At 39.8% G+C, this 19,326-nt stretch overlaps 1 protein-coding gene across 1 annotated transcript in view; it reads right to left on the bottom strand.

Annotated features, from left to right (window-relative positions):
- Positions 1 to 17,621, bottom strand: part of Kcmf1 (potassium channel modulatory factor 1) — a 46,027-nt gene extending 28,406 nt beyond the window's left edge. The window contains exons 1-2 of the mRNA XM_013035435.1: positions 17,525 to 17,621; positions 3,580 to 3,747 (exon numbers count right to left, since the gene is read on the bottom strand). Coding sequence (XP_012890889.1) covers positions 3,580 to 3,747; positions 17,525 to 17,621 — 265 coding nt within the window. The remainder of the gene's footprint in view (positions 1 to 3,579; positions 3,748 to 17,524) is intronic.
- Positions 17,622 to 19,326: the final 1,705 nt, after the last annotated feature.

Below are 19,326 nucleotides of genomic sequence, written 5' to 3'. Positions count from 1 at the left end.
TGTAGAAAAGGGATTCTTAACTACATCTGTGCTAATAGATTCACTGTTGGAATGAGAAGGGTGATCAGAATGGGAGGCACAGGGTTAGTTCCTCTACGATACATTGGATCAGAGCCTCAGCAACCTTCACTGCACAGAGGGCCAATCTCCATGTCTCTCTTCCTCTAGGGCAAACCTGTTTGGTTTCTTAGAGCACTAAATACCTGTATGAATGCTTTGCACACACTAGAAATCATTTAGGAGCTGGGCGCCGGTGGCTCATTCCTGTAATCCTAGCTACTCAGGATGCTGAGATCTGAGGATTGGGGTTCCAAGCCAGCCTGGGCAGGAAAGTCTGTGAGACTCTTATCTCCAATAAAGCACTAGAAAACAGGAAATGGCGTTGTGGCTCAAGCCATAGAGCACTCCCCTTGAGCTGAAGAGCACAGGGACAATGCCCAAGTCCAGAGTTCAAGATCCATGACAAAAAAAAAAAAATCATTTCGGAAACCCATCAATGTTTCTTTCTTTTTTTTTTGGTCAGTTGTGGGTCTTGAACTCTGGGCCTGAGCACTGGCCCTCAGCTCTTCAGTTCAAGCCTAGCTCCACTTGAGCTACAGCCCAACTTCCGGTTTTCTGGTGGTTTATTGGAGATAAGAGTTTCACGGACTTTCTTGCCTGGGCTGGCTTTGAACCCTGATCCTCAGATCTCAGCCTCCTGAGTAGTTAGGATTACAGGCGTGAGCCACTGGCGCCCGGCCCATCAATGTTTCTTTTACTCCTACAAAAAATGTCATTATGAAAGAATCTCACTTAAAAAATTAAGTATTCTTTATATTTTTTCTTTTTTTTTGCTGATACTGGGGCTCAAACTTAAGGTCAGGGCACTCTCCCTTAGCTTTTCACTCAAGGTTGGTGCTCTACCACTTGAGCCTCTGACTTTTAGGTGGAAATTGGAGATAAGATTTCCATGGACTTTCCTGTTTAGGCTGGCTTCCAAGCACCATCTTCAGATTTCAACTTCCTGAGTAGCTAGGATTAAAGAAATGAGCCTCTAGCACTGGTATTTACTTTTAAACATGAAACTAATATCAAATTAGGAGTAAAAGATCACTTCTATTAGAAGAGAAAAATAAATGCTGGGTACAGTGGCTCATGTCTGTAATTTTAGCTTCTTAGGAGGCTGAGATCTGAGGAATGCAGTTCAAAACCAGCTTGGGCAGAAAAGTCCCCATGAGACTCTGATCTAACAAAAGTGGAGCTGTGACTCAAAGTGGTAGAGCACTACCCTTGAGCAAAAGGAACAGTGCCCAGACCCTGAGCTCAAGCTCTACAATTGACAAAAAAAAATTTTAAAAACTAAAAACAATAAAAATGTTCACTATATGTTTCTTCATATTAATTTCCATGGATATATATATATATATATATATATATTGAGCATTATTATCTGCACAAGATTTGCCAGGTAGATTTGGGGTAGTTGAGGATAAAGAACAAGTTTTCTCACTTCATAAAAGGCATTTACCAAAACTGAACAAACTTTATACTTTTAAATGTCTTTCTCATAAGATCAGGAAGACAAGAACATTGTGTCTACTTCTGCCATTTCTACTCAGTATTTTATTGAAGGATATAACCAGAGTACATAAGAGGCATCCAGACAGAAAGGAAGAAATAAAACAATCTATGAGTTTGGAATACATAAAATCCTAAGGAATCTACTAAAATCAAATAAATAAGTACAGCATCATTGCAGAATACAAAGTCTACATATAAAAATTTTCTATATATCTGCAATGAATAACCTGAGACTTAAATTTTAAAAAAAGCACTTCACTTACACCAGTAGAAAGAATACTTAGGCATAAATTACAGAATTCTGTCAAAAGAAACCAAAGATCTAAACAAATGGAAAAACATTCTGTTTATGGATGACTAGATTTAGTATTTTGATGATTATACAAATCCCTATCAAAATCTTATTGATTCTGTTGTACAAATGGTTGGAAAATCCACACAATTTCATAACTTACCACAAAGTTATAGAAATGAAGATAGTATAGGACTGGTATAAATAAACAGTGACATGTAGATCAACAGAACAAGATTACAAAGATGCCAGGTGCCCACACCTATAATCCTAGCTACTCAGGAGGCTGAGATCTGATGGTCATAGTTTGAAGACAGCCTGGGCAGGAAAAGTTTGTGAGACTCACTCCAATTAACCATCAAAAAGCCAGAAATAGAGCTGCAGCTCAAAATGGTAGACTACTAGCCATGAGCTTTTGAAAAAGCTCAGGGACAGCACACAGCCAAGGCCCCAAGTTCAAGCCTCATGACCAGCACGCATGCACGCACGCACGCACGCACGCACACACACACACACACACACACACACACACACGGACAGCACACAGCCAATGCCCCAAGTTCAAGCCCCATGACCAGCACACACACACACACACATGGACAGGGCACAGCCAAGGCCCCAAATTCAAGCCCCATGATTAGCACAAACACACACATGGACAGCGCACAGCCAAGGCCCCAAGTTCAAGCCCCATGACCAGCACACACACACACACACACACAAAGATAATTCACTAGGATAGAGCATAGTTATTTAGACCAATGATGCTAAAGCAAATGAATACTCCTATGTAAAAGCTGACCTTCTACCATATATGTTAATTCTGAATGGATAAAAGATCTGTATGTCACATTAAGCAATATTTCTTTTTAAAGACAAGGCACCAAAAGCATGTAACAAAAAAATTGGTTATTATAAAAATGATTTAAAACCTACCAGATGACCAAAAGTAAATTTTTGTAAATTACCCATGTGATACAGATCATGTCTATATCATGAATTATTATAATTCAATAATGCATCTTATATAATTTCAAAAATAGGCAAAGGATCTGGATACTTCTTCAAAGAAAATATACAAGTGAGTAATAACCACACACAAAAAAGATGCTTATGAGAATTAACCATCAGAGAAATGCAAACCAAAACCATTGACATACCTCTTCACACCTACTACAAAGGCTATAACCAACCCCCGCCAAAAAAACAAAAAAACAAAAAACAAGTGATGGCTAAGTAAGATGTTGTAACATGAAACATTTATAGCTTTTTTTTCCTTTTTTGGTCTGTTTATATGGTATCAAGGAATTTCAATTCACCCAGGGCCTCATACATGCTAGGCAACATTCTGCCAATAAGCCATATTCCTAGCCCAGCTTTTCTAACAGATTAACAATGCTCTTTTTACACTACACAATTTGCTTTTTTAGTTACCATAGCAAGAAGTAGTACTATATACTATTAGCAAGAACAGTCTGCTTGATTTGACTCCTTTCCTGAGATACTTTCAAATGTTGCGTGAATTTTTATTTCATAGCTTGTAAGTTATGGATTTTTCAGAAGAAGTTTCATAAAACTGATTGAGACAAATACAGGTTCACTCTGATTTTAATAAATTTGGATGTATGCTATACATAGTTGGTTTCAGAACATTTTGTTTGACTTCTTACACATATATGCACAAAATTCTAAAAGATAATTCATGGAAATTCTCACTGAATACTTACCAAAATCTACCCTTGTTAATATGCACTGCATTGGGTGGTCAGTTGTATGCCTTGTTGTTGTTGCACCACTTTCATAACAAGATGCACAAAGATCGTAATCGTAGCAAATTAAACACTTATATCTGCGACCTCGAAAATTTCCTTTTAAACATGCATCACAGCTGACACCTATGTTGAAAACATTAAAAAGGAATATATTTAATTAGCAGTTATAAAAGTACACTCTCCATTTCACTTTTATAAACACTTAGGGTTGATTTAATTCCATATATCCTTTCCAAAATAACTAGAAACACCACAATGAAGTAACAATTTCCAGCAGTATGGTGGATTTATATACCTCACAAAAATAGCTTTAAGCTGGGTACTGATGATCATTCCTGTAATTCAAGCTACTCAGAAGGCTGAAAGCTGAAGACTATGGTTCAAGTTAAGGCAGACAAGTCCCTGAAATTTCAATTAACCAGCAAAAAGCCCAGCCCAGCCATGAAGGCATGCCTCAAGTGGTAGGGTCTTTGCCTTGAGCAAAAAAGCCAAGAGGCACCAAGACCCCGAGTTAAGGCCCCTGTACTGGCACAAAAACAATAAAAACAGCTTTAAGTCTGGCTGCTGGTCTTTTGTGCCTGTAATCCTATGCTAGGTCAAGGAGGCTGATATCTGGATTGCAGTTTGAGGCCAGTCTGGGCAGACAAATCTTTTCCTTTAAGGGATTACAAAAAAGTGCTCTAGGGCTGGGAAGGTGGCTCAGTGGTAGAGCACTTGCCTTGCATGCATGAGGCCCTGGGTTCGATTCCTCAGTACCACATAAGCAAAAAGAAAAAAGCCGGAAGTGGCACTGTGGCTCAAGTGGTAGAGCGCTGGCCTTGAGCTGAAGAGCTAAGGGACAGCACCCAGGCCCAGAGTTCAGGCCCCAAGACCAGACCTCCCCCCGAAAAAAAAGTGCTCTAGTGAAATTCCCAACCTGTATTTGGAGGGCAAGGGTAGGTGGGGGCAGGGGAAAAAAATCCGAAAAGCCATAACCACAGAGCAGCTTTCTTATAGGTTTGTAGTCCAAATTCTACAAAATGGTTCCAAAAGCCAGGGTGAACAATGTAGTTTAATGTGCTCTTAAATTAGTATTACCTAAGAGGACTAAACTTCTAAGGAATAAATACACTTTAAATAAAAATCATGACAGCAGAATTGAGGCTGTCAACAGTTCATACCAGAAATATGTATCATATACAAATTTGTTATTTCTTTTTTATTTTTGGTTCGGTCGTGGGGCCTGAACTCTGGGTCTGGACGCTGTCCCTCAGCTCTTCAGCTCAAGGCTACTGCTCTACCACTTGAGCCATGGCGCCACTTCCGGTTTTTTCTTTTTTGCTTATGTGGTGCTGAGCAATTGAACCTAGGGCCTCGTACATGCAAGGCAAGCACTCTACCACTGAGCCACCTTCCCAGCCCACCAAATTTGTTATTTCTTCTTAGACAGTGTCTCAATGTAGATCAGGATAGCCTCTAATTCAAGATTCCCCTGCTTTAGCTACCTGATTCTGGGATTACAAGTTTAAGGCCATGCATCACACTTCATCTGACTCCCTGTAACAATTCTTGTTATGTAAAAACAAAACAAAACCCCCTAAATTTAAAACTCAACAGGCAAGCAAGCTAAATAGAAAAGGCCATATATTTACATGTGACATGCTTATTTATGCAGAAAACTCATGTACAACTAGAATCAGAATTGTGTATTAAGCAAGGGTGCTAGATACAAAAACTAATTTAATAAAATACTTATTGCATTTCCTTGAAAATATATCAAGCCAGGAGCTGGTGGTTCATGCATATAATCCTAGCTACTTAGGAAGCTTGAGATCTGAGGATCAAAGTTTGAAGTTAGCCTGGGCAGGAATGTCCTCTTATATCTTATTAAACACCAAAAAAAGCAGAAGCAGAGCTGTGGCCCAAGTGGTACAGTGCGATCCTTGAATACAAAAGCTCAGGGACAGTGCTTGGACTCTGAGTTCAAGCCCCAAAAATGGTAAAAAAAAAAAACCAAAAAACACACAACAGAACAAATTTTTAAAAAATGTATCAACTGAGCATAATCTCAGTTGAGCATAATCAACTGAGCATAATCTCAGAAGGCTGAGACAGGAAGAACTTGAGTTGGAGGCTACCTTAGGCTATCTAGGGGAAAAAAAAACAACTAGAGCAAAAATAATTTATGATTTAAGCTACATCAGTCAAACTGAAAGAAAGTAAAATACTGGTTACCAAGGGACAAGGAAAGGTGGAAATTGGTTAATTGTGTAGGGTTTCAGTTTGTGATGATACCCATTGTAGATAGTTAGTAATGGTTAATAACAATGTAAGTGTACTTAATGCCATGGATTTGTAAATGCAAGATGTAAAAACAATGAATTTTACACCAGAAAAAAAATAAGCCAGTTTCATCAGGTGCTGGTGGCTCACACTTGTAATACTAAGTTCTCAGGAAGCTGAGATGAGAGGATTATGGTTCTAAACTATTCCAGACAGGAAAATCCATCATGAGACTATCTCTAATTAACTACCAAAAAGATAGAAGTGGAGGGGCTGGGAAGGTGGCTCAGTGGTAGAGCGCTTGCCTTGCATGCATGAGGCCCAGGATTCAATTCCTCAGCACCACATAAGCAAAAAGAAAAAAGCCGGAAGTGGCGCTGTGGCTCAAGTGGTAGAGCGCTAGCCTTGAGCTGAAGGACAGTGCACAGGCCCAGAGTTCAGGCCCCACGACTGGACCTTCCCACCCCCCCCCAAAAAAAGATAGAAGTGGAGATGTGACTCAAGTAGTAGAGCACTAGCTTTCAGCAAAAAAGCTCAGGGACAGTGCCAAGGCCCTGAGTTCACGCTGCAGGACATACCAAAAACAAAACAAAAGCCAGTTGCAACAGCATTAAAAAAATGACTATGTGGGCTGGGAAGGTGGCTCAGTGGTAGAGCGCTTGCCTTGCATGCTCGAGGCCCTGGGTTCAATTCCTCAGCACCACATAAGCAAAAAGGAAAAAGCCAGAAGTGGTACTGTGGCTCAAGTGGTAGAGCGCTAGCCTTGAGCTGAAGAGCTGAGGCACAGCTCCCAGGCCGAGTTCAGGCCCCATGACTGGACCAAAAAATAAAAAAAATAAAAAAAATGACTATGAATAAAATGCCTATGAAATCCTTTATGAAGCAAATAAAAAGTATATTCAAAGAAGGCATTAAAGGACTTAAAATATAGAAATATTAGGTTCATAAACAGGACAGTTCATAATAAAACTAATTTCTCTCCAAATTCATTTGTGGATTTAACATAATTTTAATCAACCTCAACAAAGAACCTTTTTATGACATGGTAAGTTGAGCAAACTTTTAGGCAAGCTGCAAAAAGCCAAGATCAATCAAGAGACATCTAAAGAAAAGTAAGATGGAAGGATGGACTTAAGCATATCAAAAAAACTACAGAAATAAATACAGGAAAGGAGGGAGCAAAGTGTAAACTGTCATAGTCTGTACAAGAAAAATAGTATTGGATCTCTTCCCTATACTCTATATACAAAAATCAATTTCACATGGTTTAAAGAAAAATGCAAAAGGAAAATAAAAAACAATTGATAACAGAATACAGTTTAAGATGGAATTTTATATGCTCAGAACAGAAAATAAAAGCCGGGCATTGGGTGGCACATGCCTGAAATCATGGCTATTCAGGCGGCTGAAATCTGAGGATCGTGGTTTGAAGCCAGCCCAGGCAAGAAAGTCCGTGAAACTCTCATCTCCAATAACCTACCAGAAAACCGCTCAAGTGGTAGGGTGCTTGCCCAGGAGCAGAGTACAAGCCCCACAACTGACAAAACAAACAAACAAACAAACAAAAACCCAGGAAATAATTTTTCAAATCAATCTCTCTCTCAAGCATGCATATAGCATACAATCCAAACCACAGAGATAACTTAAAACACTCTAAAATTAAGACTTTCAGTTGAGTGATGTTATTCAGGAGGATCCTGGTTTGAAGGCAGCCTATGCAGACAAAATCTGGAGACTCATATTTCCAATTAACTGGCATATAGCCAGAACTGAAGGCATGGTATAAGTGGTAGAGCCAATGACCTTGAGCAAAAAAAGATAAGCTCTGAGTTCAAGCTCCAATACTGGCAAGTGTTTGCACATAGGACTTTTTATCTTTTAACACTTGAGTGACTAAAAAGACAAGACCCATAACTGGTGTTATGCATGACATACATAATAAATTTTATATTCAGAAAAAATTTTATATTCAGAACAGCTCAATATTTCTGATCTATCAATAGCAAAATGACCTATATACAGTAGAAAAATGGACAAACTGTCAATGAGCACTACAAAGAACAAACACAATTGGATGAAAAGATGCTCAGCTTACTTATCAAAGAGGTACAAATAAAAACATGAGCTATATTTTTATATCTGGCAAAAAGTTACATATCAAGTTCTAGTAAAGAAAAAAAGGGGGGGCTACTTCTCGATCATACTGGTGGAAATGTACATCCAAGAACTATGTTGAGCAACCTCAACGTGTCGAATTCCTATGATATTACAATTTCATTTTTAAGTATATTCCTTGGGTAGGTTTTTGTCCATGCATACATGTAATATGTTCCGGAAATACTTGAGCAAGAAGATGAATATTCCAAAGCAGTATTTCAAAATAGTTTGTGGCCATGCCAATACTTTTAAGCCTAAGATCAAAAATACTGAAAGGGGATAAATATCTACTTAACATAACTGAATACCATAATCTTGACAAGTGTGGTGTGAGCTCTGAGGCCAAAAAGGTAAATCTACCTCTGAACACTTAACTTCTGGTGTATGGCCTGACAGATTTTCCACTCAAAACTATATTTTTTTCTAGAACTTCTATCATGTACAGCAGAGTAACAAAATTTGCTCCTTTAATGTCAACTACAGGAAATTTAAAGTTCTTATTACAGAAAACAAGTTAGCTCCTTTTTTTAGGTTTAACAGTGTTGCTCCCTGGTACCAGGAGACTCAGGAAAACTTCAAACAGAAGAGTGGCATAAGCAAAACTGTCAATACCTGGTAAGGACAGATTGCTTCTGATGAAATATTAGTAAATTATGAAATGTTAGTAAATTAGTAAATTATGAAATATTAGTAAACTAAGATATTAAGAATCAAATTCCCAGGCTGGGAATGAGGATGAACCTGGGCTATATGGTTCTAGGTCAGCCTCTACTCTACACAATAAATTAAAACAAAACAAACAACTCAACCAGTAGCTTCAACAAATATCCACTAGAATATGCCATATTATAAGATGGTGGAGGCTTACTTGTGGTTCTTTTTTTTTTTTTTGGTAATTTGTGGGGCTTGAACTCTGGGCCTGGACACTGTCCCTCAGCTCTTCAGCTCATTGCTACCACTCTACCACTTGAGCCACAGCACCACTTCCGGTTTTCTGGTGGTTAATTGGAGGTAAGAGTCTCACAGATTTTCCTGCCCAGGCTGGCTATGAACTGCAATCCTCAGATCTCAGCCTTCTGAGTAGCTAGGATTACAGGCGTGAGCTACCAACACCCAGATACTTGTGATTCTTGTATGATTAAGTTCATCTAGCCAGATAAATAAAACTTTAACAAAGTGTTTAACACCAATTTTGACACTGGTAAAACTTGACGGAGTGTGCCTAACATCTCTACCTAAAAATTTAACTCTGAACACATTATATACTCAACATTTACCATCTATTTAGTAGTTTTGAAAAATGGAATATGTAAAAGCTAGAACAAAAATCAGAAGGCAAGGAAGGATCCCCTCTTGTAGGAATAAAATTTTTTTAAGCCACTGAAATAGTATGTAAGACGTCCTTTTTTTTTTTTTTCTTTTATTCTTTTATTTTTGGGTCTGGTCATGGGGCCTGAACTCTGGGCCTGGGCACTGTCCCTCAGCTCTTCAGCTCAAGGCTAGCGCTCTACCACTTCAGCCACAGCGCCACTTCCAGCTTTTTTCTTTTTGCTTATGTGGCGTTGAGGAATCGAACCCAGAGCCTCATGCATGCAAGGCAAGTTCTCTACCACTGAGCCACCTTCCCAGCCCTCTTTTTTTTTTTAAGGAAAAAATGTGGTTTCTCAATTTTGTCTACAGCTTTCTGAAGGGGAAACTCCAAGCTAATAATATTATTATCTTTTCAAGAACCATGCACCTTAACAACAAATCTGGCTTTCTTAAAGTGTATGCAGGCTGGGTGCCGGTACCTCAGATCTGTAATCGTAGCTACTCAAGAGGCTGAGATATGAGAGTATTATTTTTTGAAGCCAGCTGGGGCAGAAAAGTGCATGAAACTCTTACCTCCAATTAACCATAAAAAGTGGAAGTGGAGCGATGGCTCAAGTTGTAGAGTGCTAGCCTTGAGCACAAAATCATAGGGACAGCCCTTAGTACCTGAGTTCAAGCCCCAGGACCAGAAAAAAAAAAAAAAAAAAAAAAACAGTTGCACTATGAACTTAATATTGAGAACTGAACAGAAAATGATATATACAGTCCTACTAAAAATAACTACAAGTAAAGATAACTCCCCCAAAGACACTCTTTGCATTTAGATGGTTGAATAACTGTGCAGTCCTTTAAAGAGGACTTCAGATGTACTATAACAACTTAGTAAATAGCAGAAGCAGTCAGATTTTTTGGTTTAAAGAAGATAGTCAAGGGGGCTGGGAAGGTGGCTCAGTGGTAGAGTGCCTGCCTTGCATGCATGAGGCTCTGGGTTTGATTCCTCAGCACCACATAAGCAGGAAAAGCTGGAAGTGGGCACTGTGGCTCAAAGTGGTAGAGCGCTAGCCTTGAGCTGAAGAGCTGAGGGACTGTGCCCAGACCCAGAGTTCAGGCCCCCACAACTGACAACAACAACAACAACAAAAAGAAGATAATCAAGCCAGGAACTGGTGGCTCAGGCCTGTAATCCTAGCTACTCAAGACACTGGATCTCAGGATTGAAGTTTGAAGCTAGCCCTGGCAGGAAATTTCTGCTCACAAGACTCATATCTCCAGTTAAGCACCAAAAGAAGTGGAGCTGTGGCTCAAGTGGTAGAGTGCTAGCCTTAACTAACTAACAAACAAAAAATGTTCAAGGACAGTACCAGGCCCTGAGTTGAAGCTCTAGAACTAGGGAGAACAAAAGCCAAACAATATTTCCAATTGCTGGCATAAAAAAATTTAAAACATGTTTTATGATACTTCATAGCTGGGAGCCTAAATCAGGAGTAGAAAGCTCCTCTCCCCTCTTCTATGTAAAATAATTATCTAGGAAAATAAAACAATCATGCCTTGCAACAATGAAAGGTGAGATGTTTGATTATTTTTTGTAGTTGTATTGGTGTTTGAACTTAGGGCTTAGTAAGCACTCATTTATCCTCCATTTTTCTTTTTTCTCCTACCCTGCTCCTCATCCTACTGCACAGGCCCATAGTTAGAATCATGTTTTTTGTACACACATACACACGCACATGCACACGCACACAGAAGTTCATGACTATGTTTGTCTCTTAGGTCTAGCTTCAACATACAGCTTGCTCCCAACCATTTCTGCTTTTTCTATTCATTAGACACTGGGGCCATCCTCAAACCTCTACACTCCTATTTTCCATCTATTCAGCAGCTGGATTACAGACATGTATAATCACCCCAGCCCAATGTAAGCCTCTTAAAAAAGTTAAATTAAAAGAGCACTCTAGTTATTTTTAGAATTAGTAAAACACATACATAATCTATACTATACATTTAAGAAACTCAACTAGAGAAAATGGGGAACAGGGACCTACAGAAGTATCCTGGACTTAGGAATAAATGATGTTAAATGAGGTAAGCCACGCTCAGAGACAAACAGCTCATGTTTTTTCTCAAATGCAGAATCTAGATCTAAAATATATGATAAATTATGAAAGACTAGGCATTCACACACAGTGAGACCAAAGGGTACTCCTAGGGGAGAAACAACACAAAGATGCAATGCCTATGTGCCTTTGATCATATAAAACAGTATTTATTGAAATGAACTCCAGGAAATTGAAGCAAGAGGGATTTTTTTTTCTTTTTTTTTGTCTTGTTGGTTTTTCTGTCTTTGAGGAGGCACAAAAATGGAGGGACATAGGATGAACAAATGAAGCAGTTGCACTTGGTAGAAACTATGTTGAAAATGAATTATATAACTTGTGGGTGGGATGGGAGGGGAAAAGTGGGAGAGAACAAAGGAAGGGGTAACACTGTCTAAAAAAGAAATGTACTCATTATCTGACTTATGAAACAGTAACCCCCTCTGTATATCACTTTTTTTTTTTTTTTGCCTGTTGTGGGGCCTGAACTCTGGGCCGGCACGGTCCCTCAGCTCTTCACCTCAAGGCTAGTGCTCTACCACTTGAGTCATACATAGCTCCACTTCCGGCCTTTTCTGCTTATGTAGTGCTGAGGAATCGAACCCAAAGCCTCATGCGTGCAAGGCAAGCACTCTACCACTGAGCAACCTTCCCAGCCCCTGTATATCACCTTTATAAAAAAAGAAAAAGACTGTAGCCAGGTCACTGGCAAGTGATTTACATTGTAATTATAACTACTCAGGAGACAGAGATCTGAGCATCTTGTCAGCCCAAACAGAAAAGTCTATGATACTCTCATCTCCAATTAACCACTTAAAAAAAAAAAGGCTCATGTGCAAGAGCATTACCTTGAGTTAAAAAGACAGCAACCCTTTGGGGCTGGGAAGGAGGCTCAGTGGTAGAGTGCTTGCCTTGCATGTATGAGGCCCTGGGTTCGATTCCTCTACACCACATAAGCAGAAAAAGCTGGAAGTGGCACTGTGGCTCAAGTGGTAGGGCGCTAGCCTTGAGTTGAATTGCTGAGGGACAGCTCCCAGGCCGAGTTCAGGCCCCATGACTGACAAAAAACAAAAGACAGCAACCCAGGCTGTGCAAGCCCCAATACCAACACACACACACACACACACACACACACACACACACACACCCCTATAAATGTGCACAACTAACTGGTTTCATACCTATAATTCTAGCTACTTGGAAGGACTACATTTTAAGACCAACCTGAGCAATAAAGTTCCTGAGATCCTTTCTCAATTGGAGAGCTGGATGGAGCAGCATGTACCAATCATCCTACCTAGATTGGAAGACTGACATAGGTGGATCTTACACAGGCACATGCTCAAACAGAAATTAAGGCTTTTATCTCAAACCAAACCAAGCCAAACCAAACAAGCAGCAATATCAACAGTAAGAGCATCTTTCAAGCAAAGCTGAAGACTGAGTTCAAAACTACAGTACTGACCCCAGCCCACAAGCAAGCAAACAAACCAACCTGTAGCTAAAGGAGTTCAGAAGCAGATAAATGGCTAGTACTCTTCCATTTGAGCCACAGTGTCACTTCTGGCTTTTTCTATGTGGTACTGAGGAATCGAACCCAAGGCTTCATGCATGCTAGCCAAGCACTCTATCACTAAGTCACATTCCCAGCCCCCATGTTCTTTCTTTTTTACGACAGGGTTTTGAAATAGTTATGTAACCTTGAGTTTTGAAGTCCTCCTGCCTCAGCCTTCTGAGTCCTGGGATTATCACCATGCCCATTTCCACACAGGATTGATTTTTTTGTGCCACAACTAGGGCCTGAACTCAGGGCCAGGGTGCTCTCCCTTAGCCCAAATCAACTTCAGAGTCCATGATACTAAGCCACAGATTTCTGCCTCCCCCCTCCTGGGGGATGGGGGTGGAGGCGGGGGCTCAGAAGGTACTGAAATGCTCATGCCTCCTAGTTACCTTACCAACTATGGGTTCTCCACCAAGCTCACGGTCACTCTGCAAGAACCATTAAGGCTGCTTTAGACTGCATCCCAAATTCTTCCACTCTGAATCAGTCTATCTTTTCTTTCTTTTGTACTAGTACTGAGGATCTTGAACTCAGGACCTGGTGCTATTCCTTAGCTTTTTCTTTCAAGGATGACACACCTCTCCCACTTCTAGCTTTTTGGTGGTTAACTAAAGATAAATTCCACAAGCCAGGCACCGGTGGCTTACACCTGTAATCCTAGCTACTCAGGAGCCTGAGATCTGAGGATCACAATTCAAAGCCAGCCCAGGCAGGAAAGTTATCTCCAATAAACCACCAGAAAACTGGAAGTGGTGCTGTGGCTCAAGTGGTAGAGTGCTTGCCTTGAGCTGTAGAGCTGAGACAGTGCCCAGGCCAGTTCAAGCCTCACAACCAACCAAAAAAAAAAAAAAAAAAAGATTAGTTATACAGACTTTTCCTGCCTGCACTGGCAGCCAGCTGCGATCCTCAGATCTCACTAGTAGTTAGGATTACTAGTGTGAGCCAGAAGCACCAGGGTGGAATTTTGCCCCCCCCCCAGTAGAATTCTGTAAGCCTTGTGATATATGACAATAAAGAGTGGGGCTGGGAAGGTGGCTCAGTGGTAGAGTGCTTGCCTTGTATGCATGAGGCCCTGGGTTCGATTCCTCAGCACCACATAAGCAAAAAGAAAAAAGCCGCAAGTGGCACTGTGGCTCAAGTAGAGAGCTAGCCTTGGGGTGAAGAGCTGAGGGACAGCGCCCAGGCCCAGAGTTCAGGCCCCACGACCGGACCAAAAAAAAAAAAAAAAGAGTACCCATGCATCCTTTCCTAATTTATTTAGTATTATATATGTTGAGATACAAAAGTGAGCAAAAACATTTGCTAGAGGAAGGTGGAGGTATAGTTGTAAAGTTTGTACTTAGCATGTATGAGACCCTGGACTTGAGAACAGTGTATAAAAGTCTCTGCTACACAGTGGTATTACCTGTGGTGGTGAGCCCAATTACGTACACTTATTATATTCATCAAAAAAAGGTGGAAGGTATAAGAATATACATGATCAAACCCAGTGTCAATCTGTCCAACAAAATGGAGGAAAAGAAGGATTTTATACTATATTTAAGAAGTTTCTTAAGAACTTTGTCAAAGTTCATAGAGGGAGTCCATTTAGAAATAACTGACTGCTTGGCTTTAAACCACTCATAGACATTATTATTTGTTCATAAAAAGGCACTCCATACTGGGCACTGGTGGCTCATGCCTGTAATACTATCTACTCAGGAGGCTGAGATCTGAGGATCACAGTTCAAAGCCAGCCCAGGCAGGAAAGGCTGTGGGACTCTTACCTCCAATAAACCACCAGAAAACTGGAAGTGGTGCTGTGGCTCAAGTGGTAGAGTGCTACCCTAGAGCTGAAGAACTCAGGCATAGTGCTCAGACCCAGAGTTCAAGCCTAATGACTAATAGCCCCCACTACCCCCCCCCAAAAAAAGGGCACTCCTGGTCTGCAAACAGAAATCTATCATTTGACAACGGCCTTCATTATCAGTAAGCTTAGGAATAGTCTTTCAGAGTCTCCTACCTGGTAATGGTCAAGTTTTTATATTACTCAATTAACTATTATACCCAGCGATGATCAGATTCTAACTCATAAAGCAAAGGAAGAAATCAGGCATGGTGATATATGCAGTTGGAATCCCTATTAAACATTTGGTAGGCTGAGGCTGGAGGCTTGGGAGGGTAAGGCCAGCCTTTGCAATACAGTCAAACATTGTTTCACTGAAGTTCACAAAGAACCAACAAATCAAAGAGAAAAAGAAAAACAGGAAGGAAGAAGTATTAAAGGAGGGCCTGGGACAGGGTAAGGACTTAGCAAATACTTCCTGAATGAATAAAATGAAAAGAGCTGATTTCCTAGAGTAATCATGTAAAAGAACATAAACAGAGAAGAGAAAAAGGGATAAATATGTATCCAGAATAATTTTTTCTGGTCCTGGAGCTTGAACACAAGGCAGGAGTACTACCTCTGACTTTCATTTGCTGAAGGCTGGTTCTACCACTATAGCACTACTTCCAGCTTTTTCTGAGTAGTTTATTGGAGATAAGAAGCTCACAGACTTTCCTGCCTGGGCTAGTCTGAACTGTGATCCTCAGATCTCAGCCTCCTGAGTAGCTAGAATTACAGGTATGAGCCATGAGTGCCTGGCATTTTCATATACATATACAAGCCATTCAGTTGTTTTAAACAATGCACAGAGAGAAACAAACTACTGTGTTCTGAAGATGCCCCTCTCCCTTATCTGTTGGGTCAAAGCAGAGAGAGCTTGGTTTAGGCTCTAAGCCACACCAAAAGACAAGAGCCCTTTAGAAAAGATGACAATTTTTATTGTAATTGATGATTACGTGAGCATTTTGCAGAGACTTCTAAAGAAGAGTACTACTGAAAAATATATTAAATTTCAAATGTTTAGAGGGAGCCTGCAAAAATCATTTAGAATATCTTTAGTGAGCAATGATACTTCAATTAGTGTTTACTGGCTTTGATGCCCTAGATAAGATTTGGTTACTGAACTTTTGTTTTTCAATGGATGAATAATCTAAGACACACAGGGACTAAACACTTGCTCCAAAGGATAGGACAATTAGTAGTGATTAAGATGAGTGGAATTGAAGCACTGAAGCAGGTGCTTATAAACACTGCTTTCTTATCAAAGGATGAAAACCAATTACATACAGCTATCCACACCTAACTCAGTTCTTAGACTATTTTGTCAGTGCTTAGACTATTTCTATTTCTCAACTCTGAAACTCCATGTTATTTTACTGGTAGGTGTTTTAAACCTTGCAATCTCCTTTATCTAAAACATTATAAAAAAAAACCTAGAAATAAGTCTGGTGTCATAATCCATAGCACTGTAGAGTAACAATCAATTTGATTCTCAAACAAATACTTTACTTTTTAGCTTTTGCCTTTTCAAACATGTAAGATACAGACGATATGATACCATGCATATAAACTATAAAACAATAATAAATGTTATGAACACATACATATGTGGAAAATGTAGTGAAATGTGAATAGGAAATACACAATACTAGCAGAAAAATACTGGTGGAAAATGGGGGAAAATAAGGGAAGGGGTGACACTGGTCAAGAAGCATTCTATTCATAACGACTTATGGAATTGTAATCTCTTTGTACAACTACAACATCATCATCATCATCATCATCATCATCATCAATTATGCCAGCTGGGAAATAAAAAGAGACAAAAGAAAATTAAATGAAATCAAGAAGTGGTACAAAGTACCACTAGCACTAACCAAGTGCTCAAGTGGTAGAGCCCTGCATTCCATATCCAGCACAGCATAACAAAACTAAACAAACAAACAAAAAAAGCACAATGAATCTATTTGAAACTAAAACCAGTTTCTTTCTATATGTTAAAATGCTTGAGGCTGGGAATGTGACTTAGTGGTGGAGTGCTTGCCTAGCATGCATGAAGCCCTAGGATCAATTCCTCAGTACCACCATAAACAGAAAAAGCTGGAAGTGGGACTGTGGCTCCAGTGGTAGAGTGCTACTAAGAGCAAAAGAAGCTCAGGGAGAGTGCCCAGGCCCCTAGTTCAAGCCCAGGATTGGTGGGGCGCAGGGAGGGAGAACTTAAAATGTTTTATGAAAAGTGCCACAAATTTGCCATCTCATTTCATCATAAAGGAGGGTGTAAAATGAGTGGTTTTGCAGTGCTGGGGATCACATTAAAGACCTAGTACATGCTAGGAAGTAAGATAGTTTTGAGTAACAGGATGATTAGTTTTTGTTGTTGTCAGTTATGGGGCTTGAACTCTGGGCCTGAGCTCTGTAGCTCAAGGCTAGAGCTCTACCACTTGAGCCACAGTACCACTTCCAGTTTTCTGGTGGTTTATTAGAGTTTCAAGGCCTTTCCTGCCCTGGCTGGCTTTGAAACTCGATCCTCAGATCTCAGCCTTCTGAGTAGCTAGGATTACAGGTGTGAGCCACTGGTGCCCAGCTAGTTTTACACTGAGGTATAAAAAGGTAAAATATTTAATCTAGAAATGTATGAATTAAACATACCCTCCTCTTCCTTGTCCCCAGAATTGAATTGTTTTATGCTGGTTAATTTCTGTATGAACTGATTTTTCAGCTTAGTGCTTCTTAGCTCCTCTCCCATGGTATACGATGAAGACATACTAAACACCATACAAGTGATGTTAAGACTGTATGACTGGCTCTAATATGGCTTAGAGGCTTCTTGGAAAGCTTTCCATTGTATTTGCCAATAATGAACATAGAACAGATGACTTCTGGCCCAGAGAAACAGGCCACATGTATTTGGGAGAGAATGTCACTTCAAACAGCTAAATCTTCCTCCTACCTGAATTGGAACTTCTTGACTTATTAGTTAAATATTTTCAAACTGATTTTCTACAACCTTTTCTTCTGGGAGTAGGAGAAGGAGAAGGCAGGCAGCAGTGGCTCACACTTACAATCCTAATCAGGAGGATGATGTGTGAGGATAGAGATTTGAAGTCAGCCTGAGCAAGTAAATCTGAAAGACTATATGGGAGGTATATATGATAGGATTGTAGTCCAAAGCTGGCCCATGGGCAAAATGCCCAAGACTTTACCTTAAAAACAAAACAAAAAAGCCAAAAAGAGATGATGAGCATGGCTCAAGTAGTAGAACACTTGCCTAACAAGTATGAGGCATGGGGTTCAGACCCCAGTATTGAATCAAAGAGGGAGAGGGGGATAACAACAACATACATAATAATCTACATTATAGAACTATAATAAGTATATCAATATTCATTTCTCTTCCTAAGGACATTTGAAGTAAATAATGTACTTATTAGTACTGTTATTAAAATAATGTAAATACTGTACTGTATTAGTACTGTTTCTCAGCTCTAAGACCATCCTTCTATAGTCTGCTGGATTGCCTTTATCCCCCTTGAGCATTTCCTAGGGCCATTTAAGAAGAAGATATATAAGAAGAATATAAGAAGATATTCTCAGTTGTAACCCCTGGGAATAAAAGGGACAATCGTCACCAATTTTGTAGCAACAGAGCTGCTAAAGCATCCTCTTGGCTCATTCAATATGTCAATAATGTCACGGTTAAGAAATCATGGTTTAGCCAGGTACTGGTGGCTCATGCTTATAATCCTATTCAGGAGGGTGAGATCATGGTTCAAAGCCATTAAAGACAAGTCCATGAAACTCTTATCTCCAATTAATGAGCCAAAAGCCAGAAGGGGAGGTATGGAGGTGTGGCTCAAGTGGCAGAGCACCAACCTTAAGCAAAAAGCTAAGGGAAAGTGTCCTGGCCCTGAGTTCAAGTCTTAGTGTACATGTGTACACACACACACACACACAGGCTAATATCTAGAAACAGTAACACACACACACACACACACACACACACACACACACACACACACACAGGCTAATATCTAGAAACAGTAATAGCCTAGTAGCTATGGACACATCAGGCAAGTATCAACTCCTGTGTTTAAATGACACCTTACTAGGAGAAATGGATGATCAAAGAGGTTGTGACAGAGCAAGTACTTGAGCTTGTATGTTTGTTTGTTTGTTTGTATGTATATATGTATGTATGATACAGAGGTGATCCAGAAAGAAGGATGGGTACATGCCAAAAGGACATGAAAGAAATACTTAAGTTTCCATTGTTAAATGGGAATGATCTAAACACCACAATGTATAAGAGAAGCAAGAGATTTTTTAGCCCATTGAATAAGAATTCACGAGTACAGCATACTAATAACAATGAAAAGGAAATCAGGGAGAATGAAACATTAAAAAAAAACCAAAACATTCCTTGTAGTAGATATAACTTAAGATTACAAGTC

The sequence above is a fragment of the Dipodomys ordii genome, unplaced genomic scaffold, assembly GCF_000151885.1.
Source record: "Dipodomys ordii isolate 6190 unplaced genomic scaffold, Dord_2.0 Scaffold212, whole genome shotgun sequence".
NCBI classification, from domain to species: domain Eukaryota; kingdom Metazoa; phylum Chordata; class Mammalia; order Rodentia; family Heteromyidae; genus Dipodomys; species Dipodomys ordii.
Note: the sequence above shows the minus strand (reverse complement) of the source record. Positions and strands in the feature narration are given on the sequence as shown.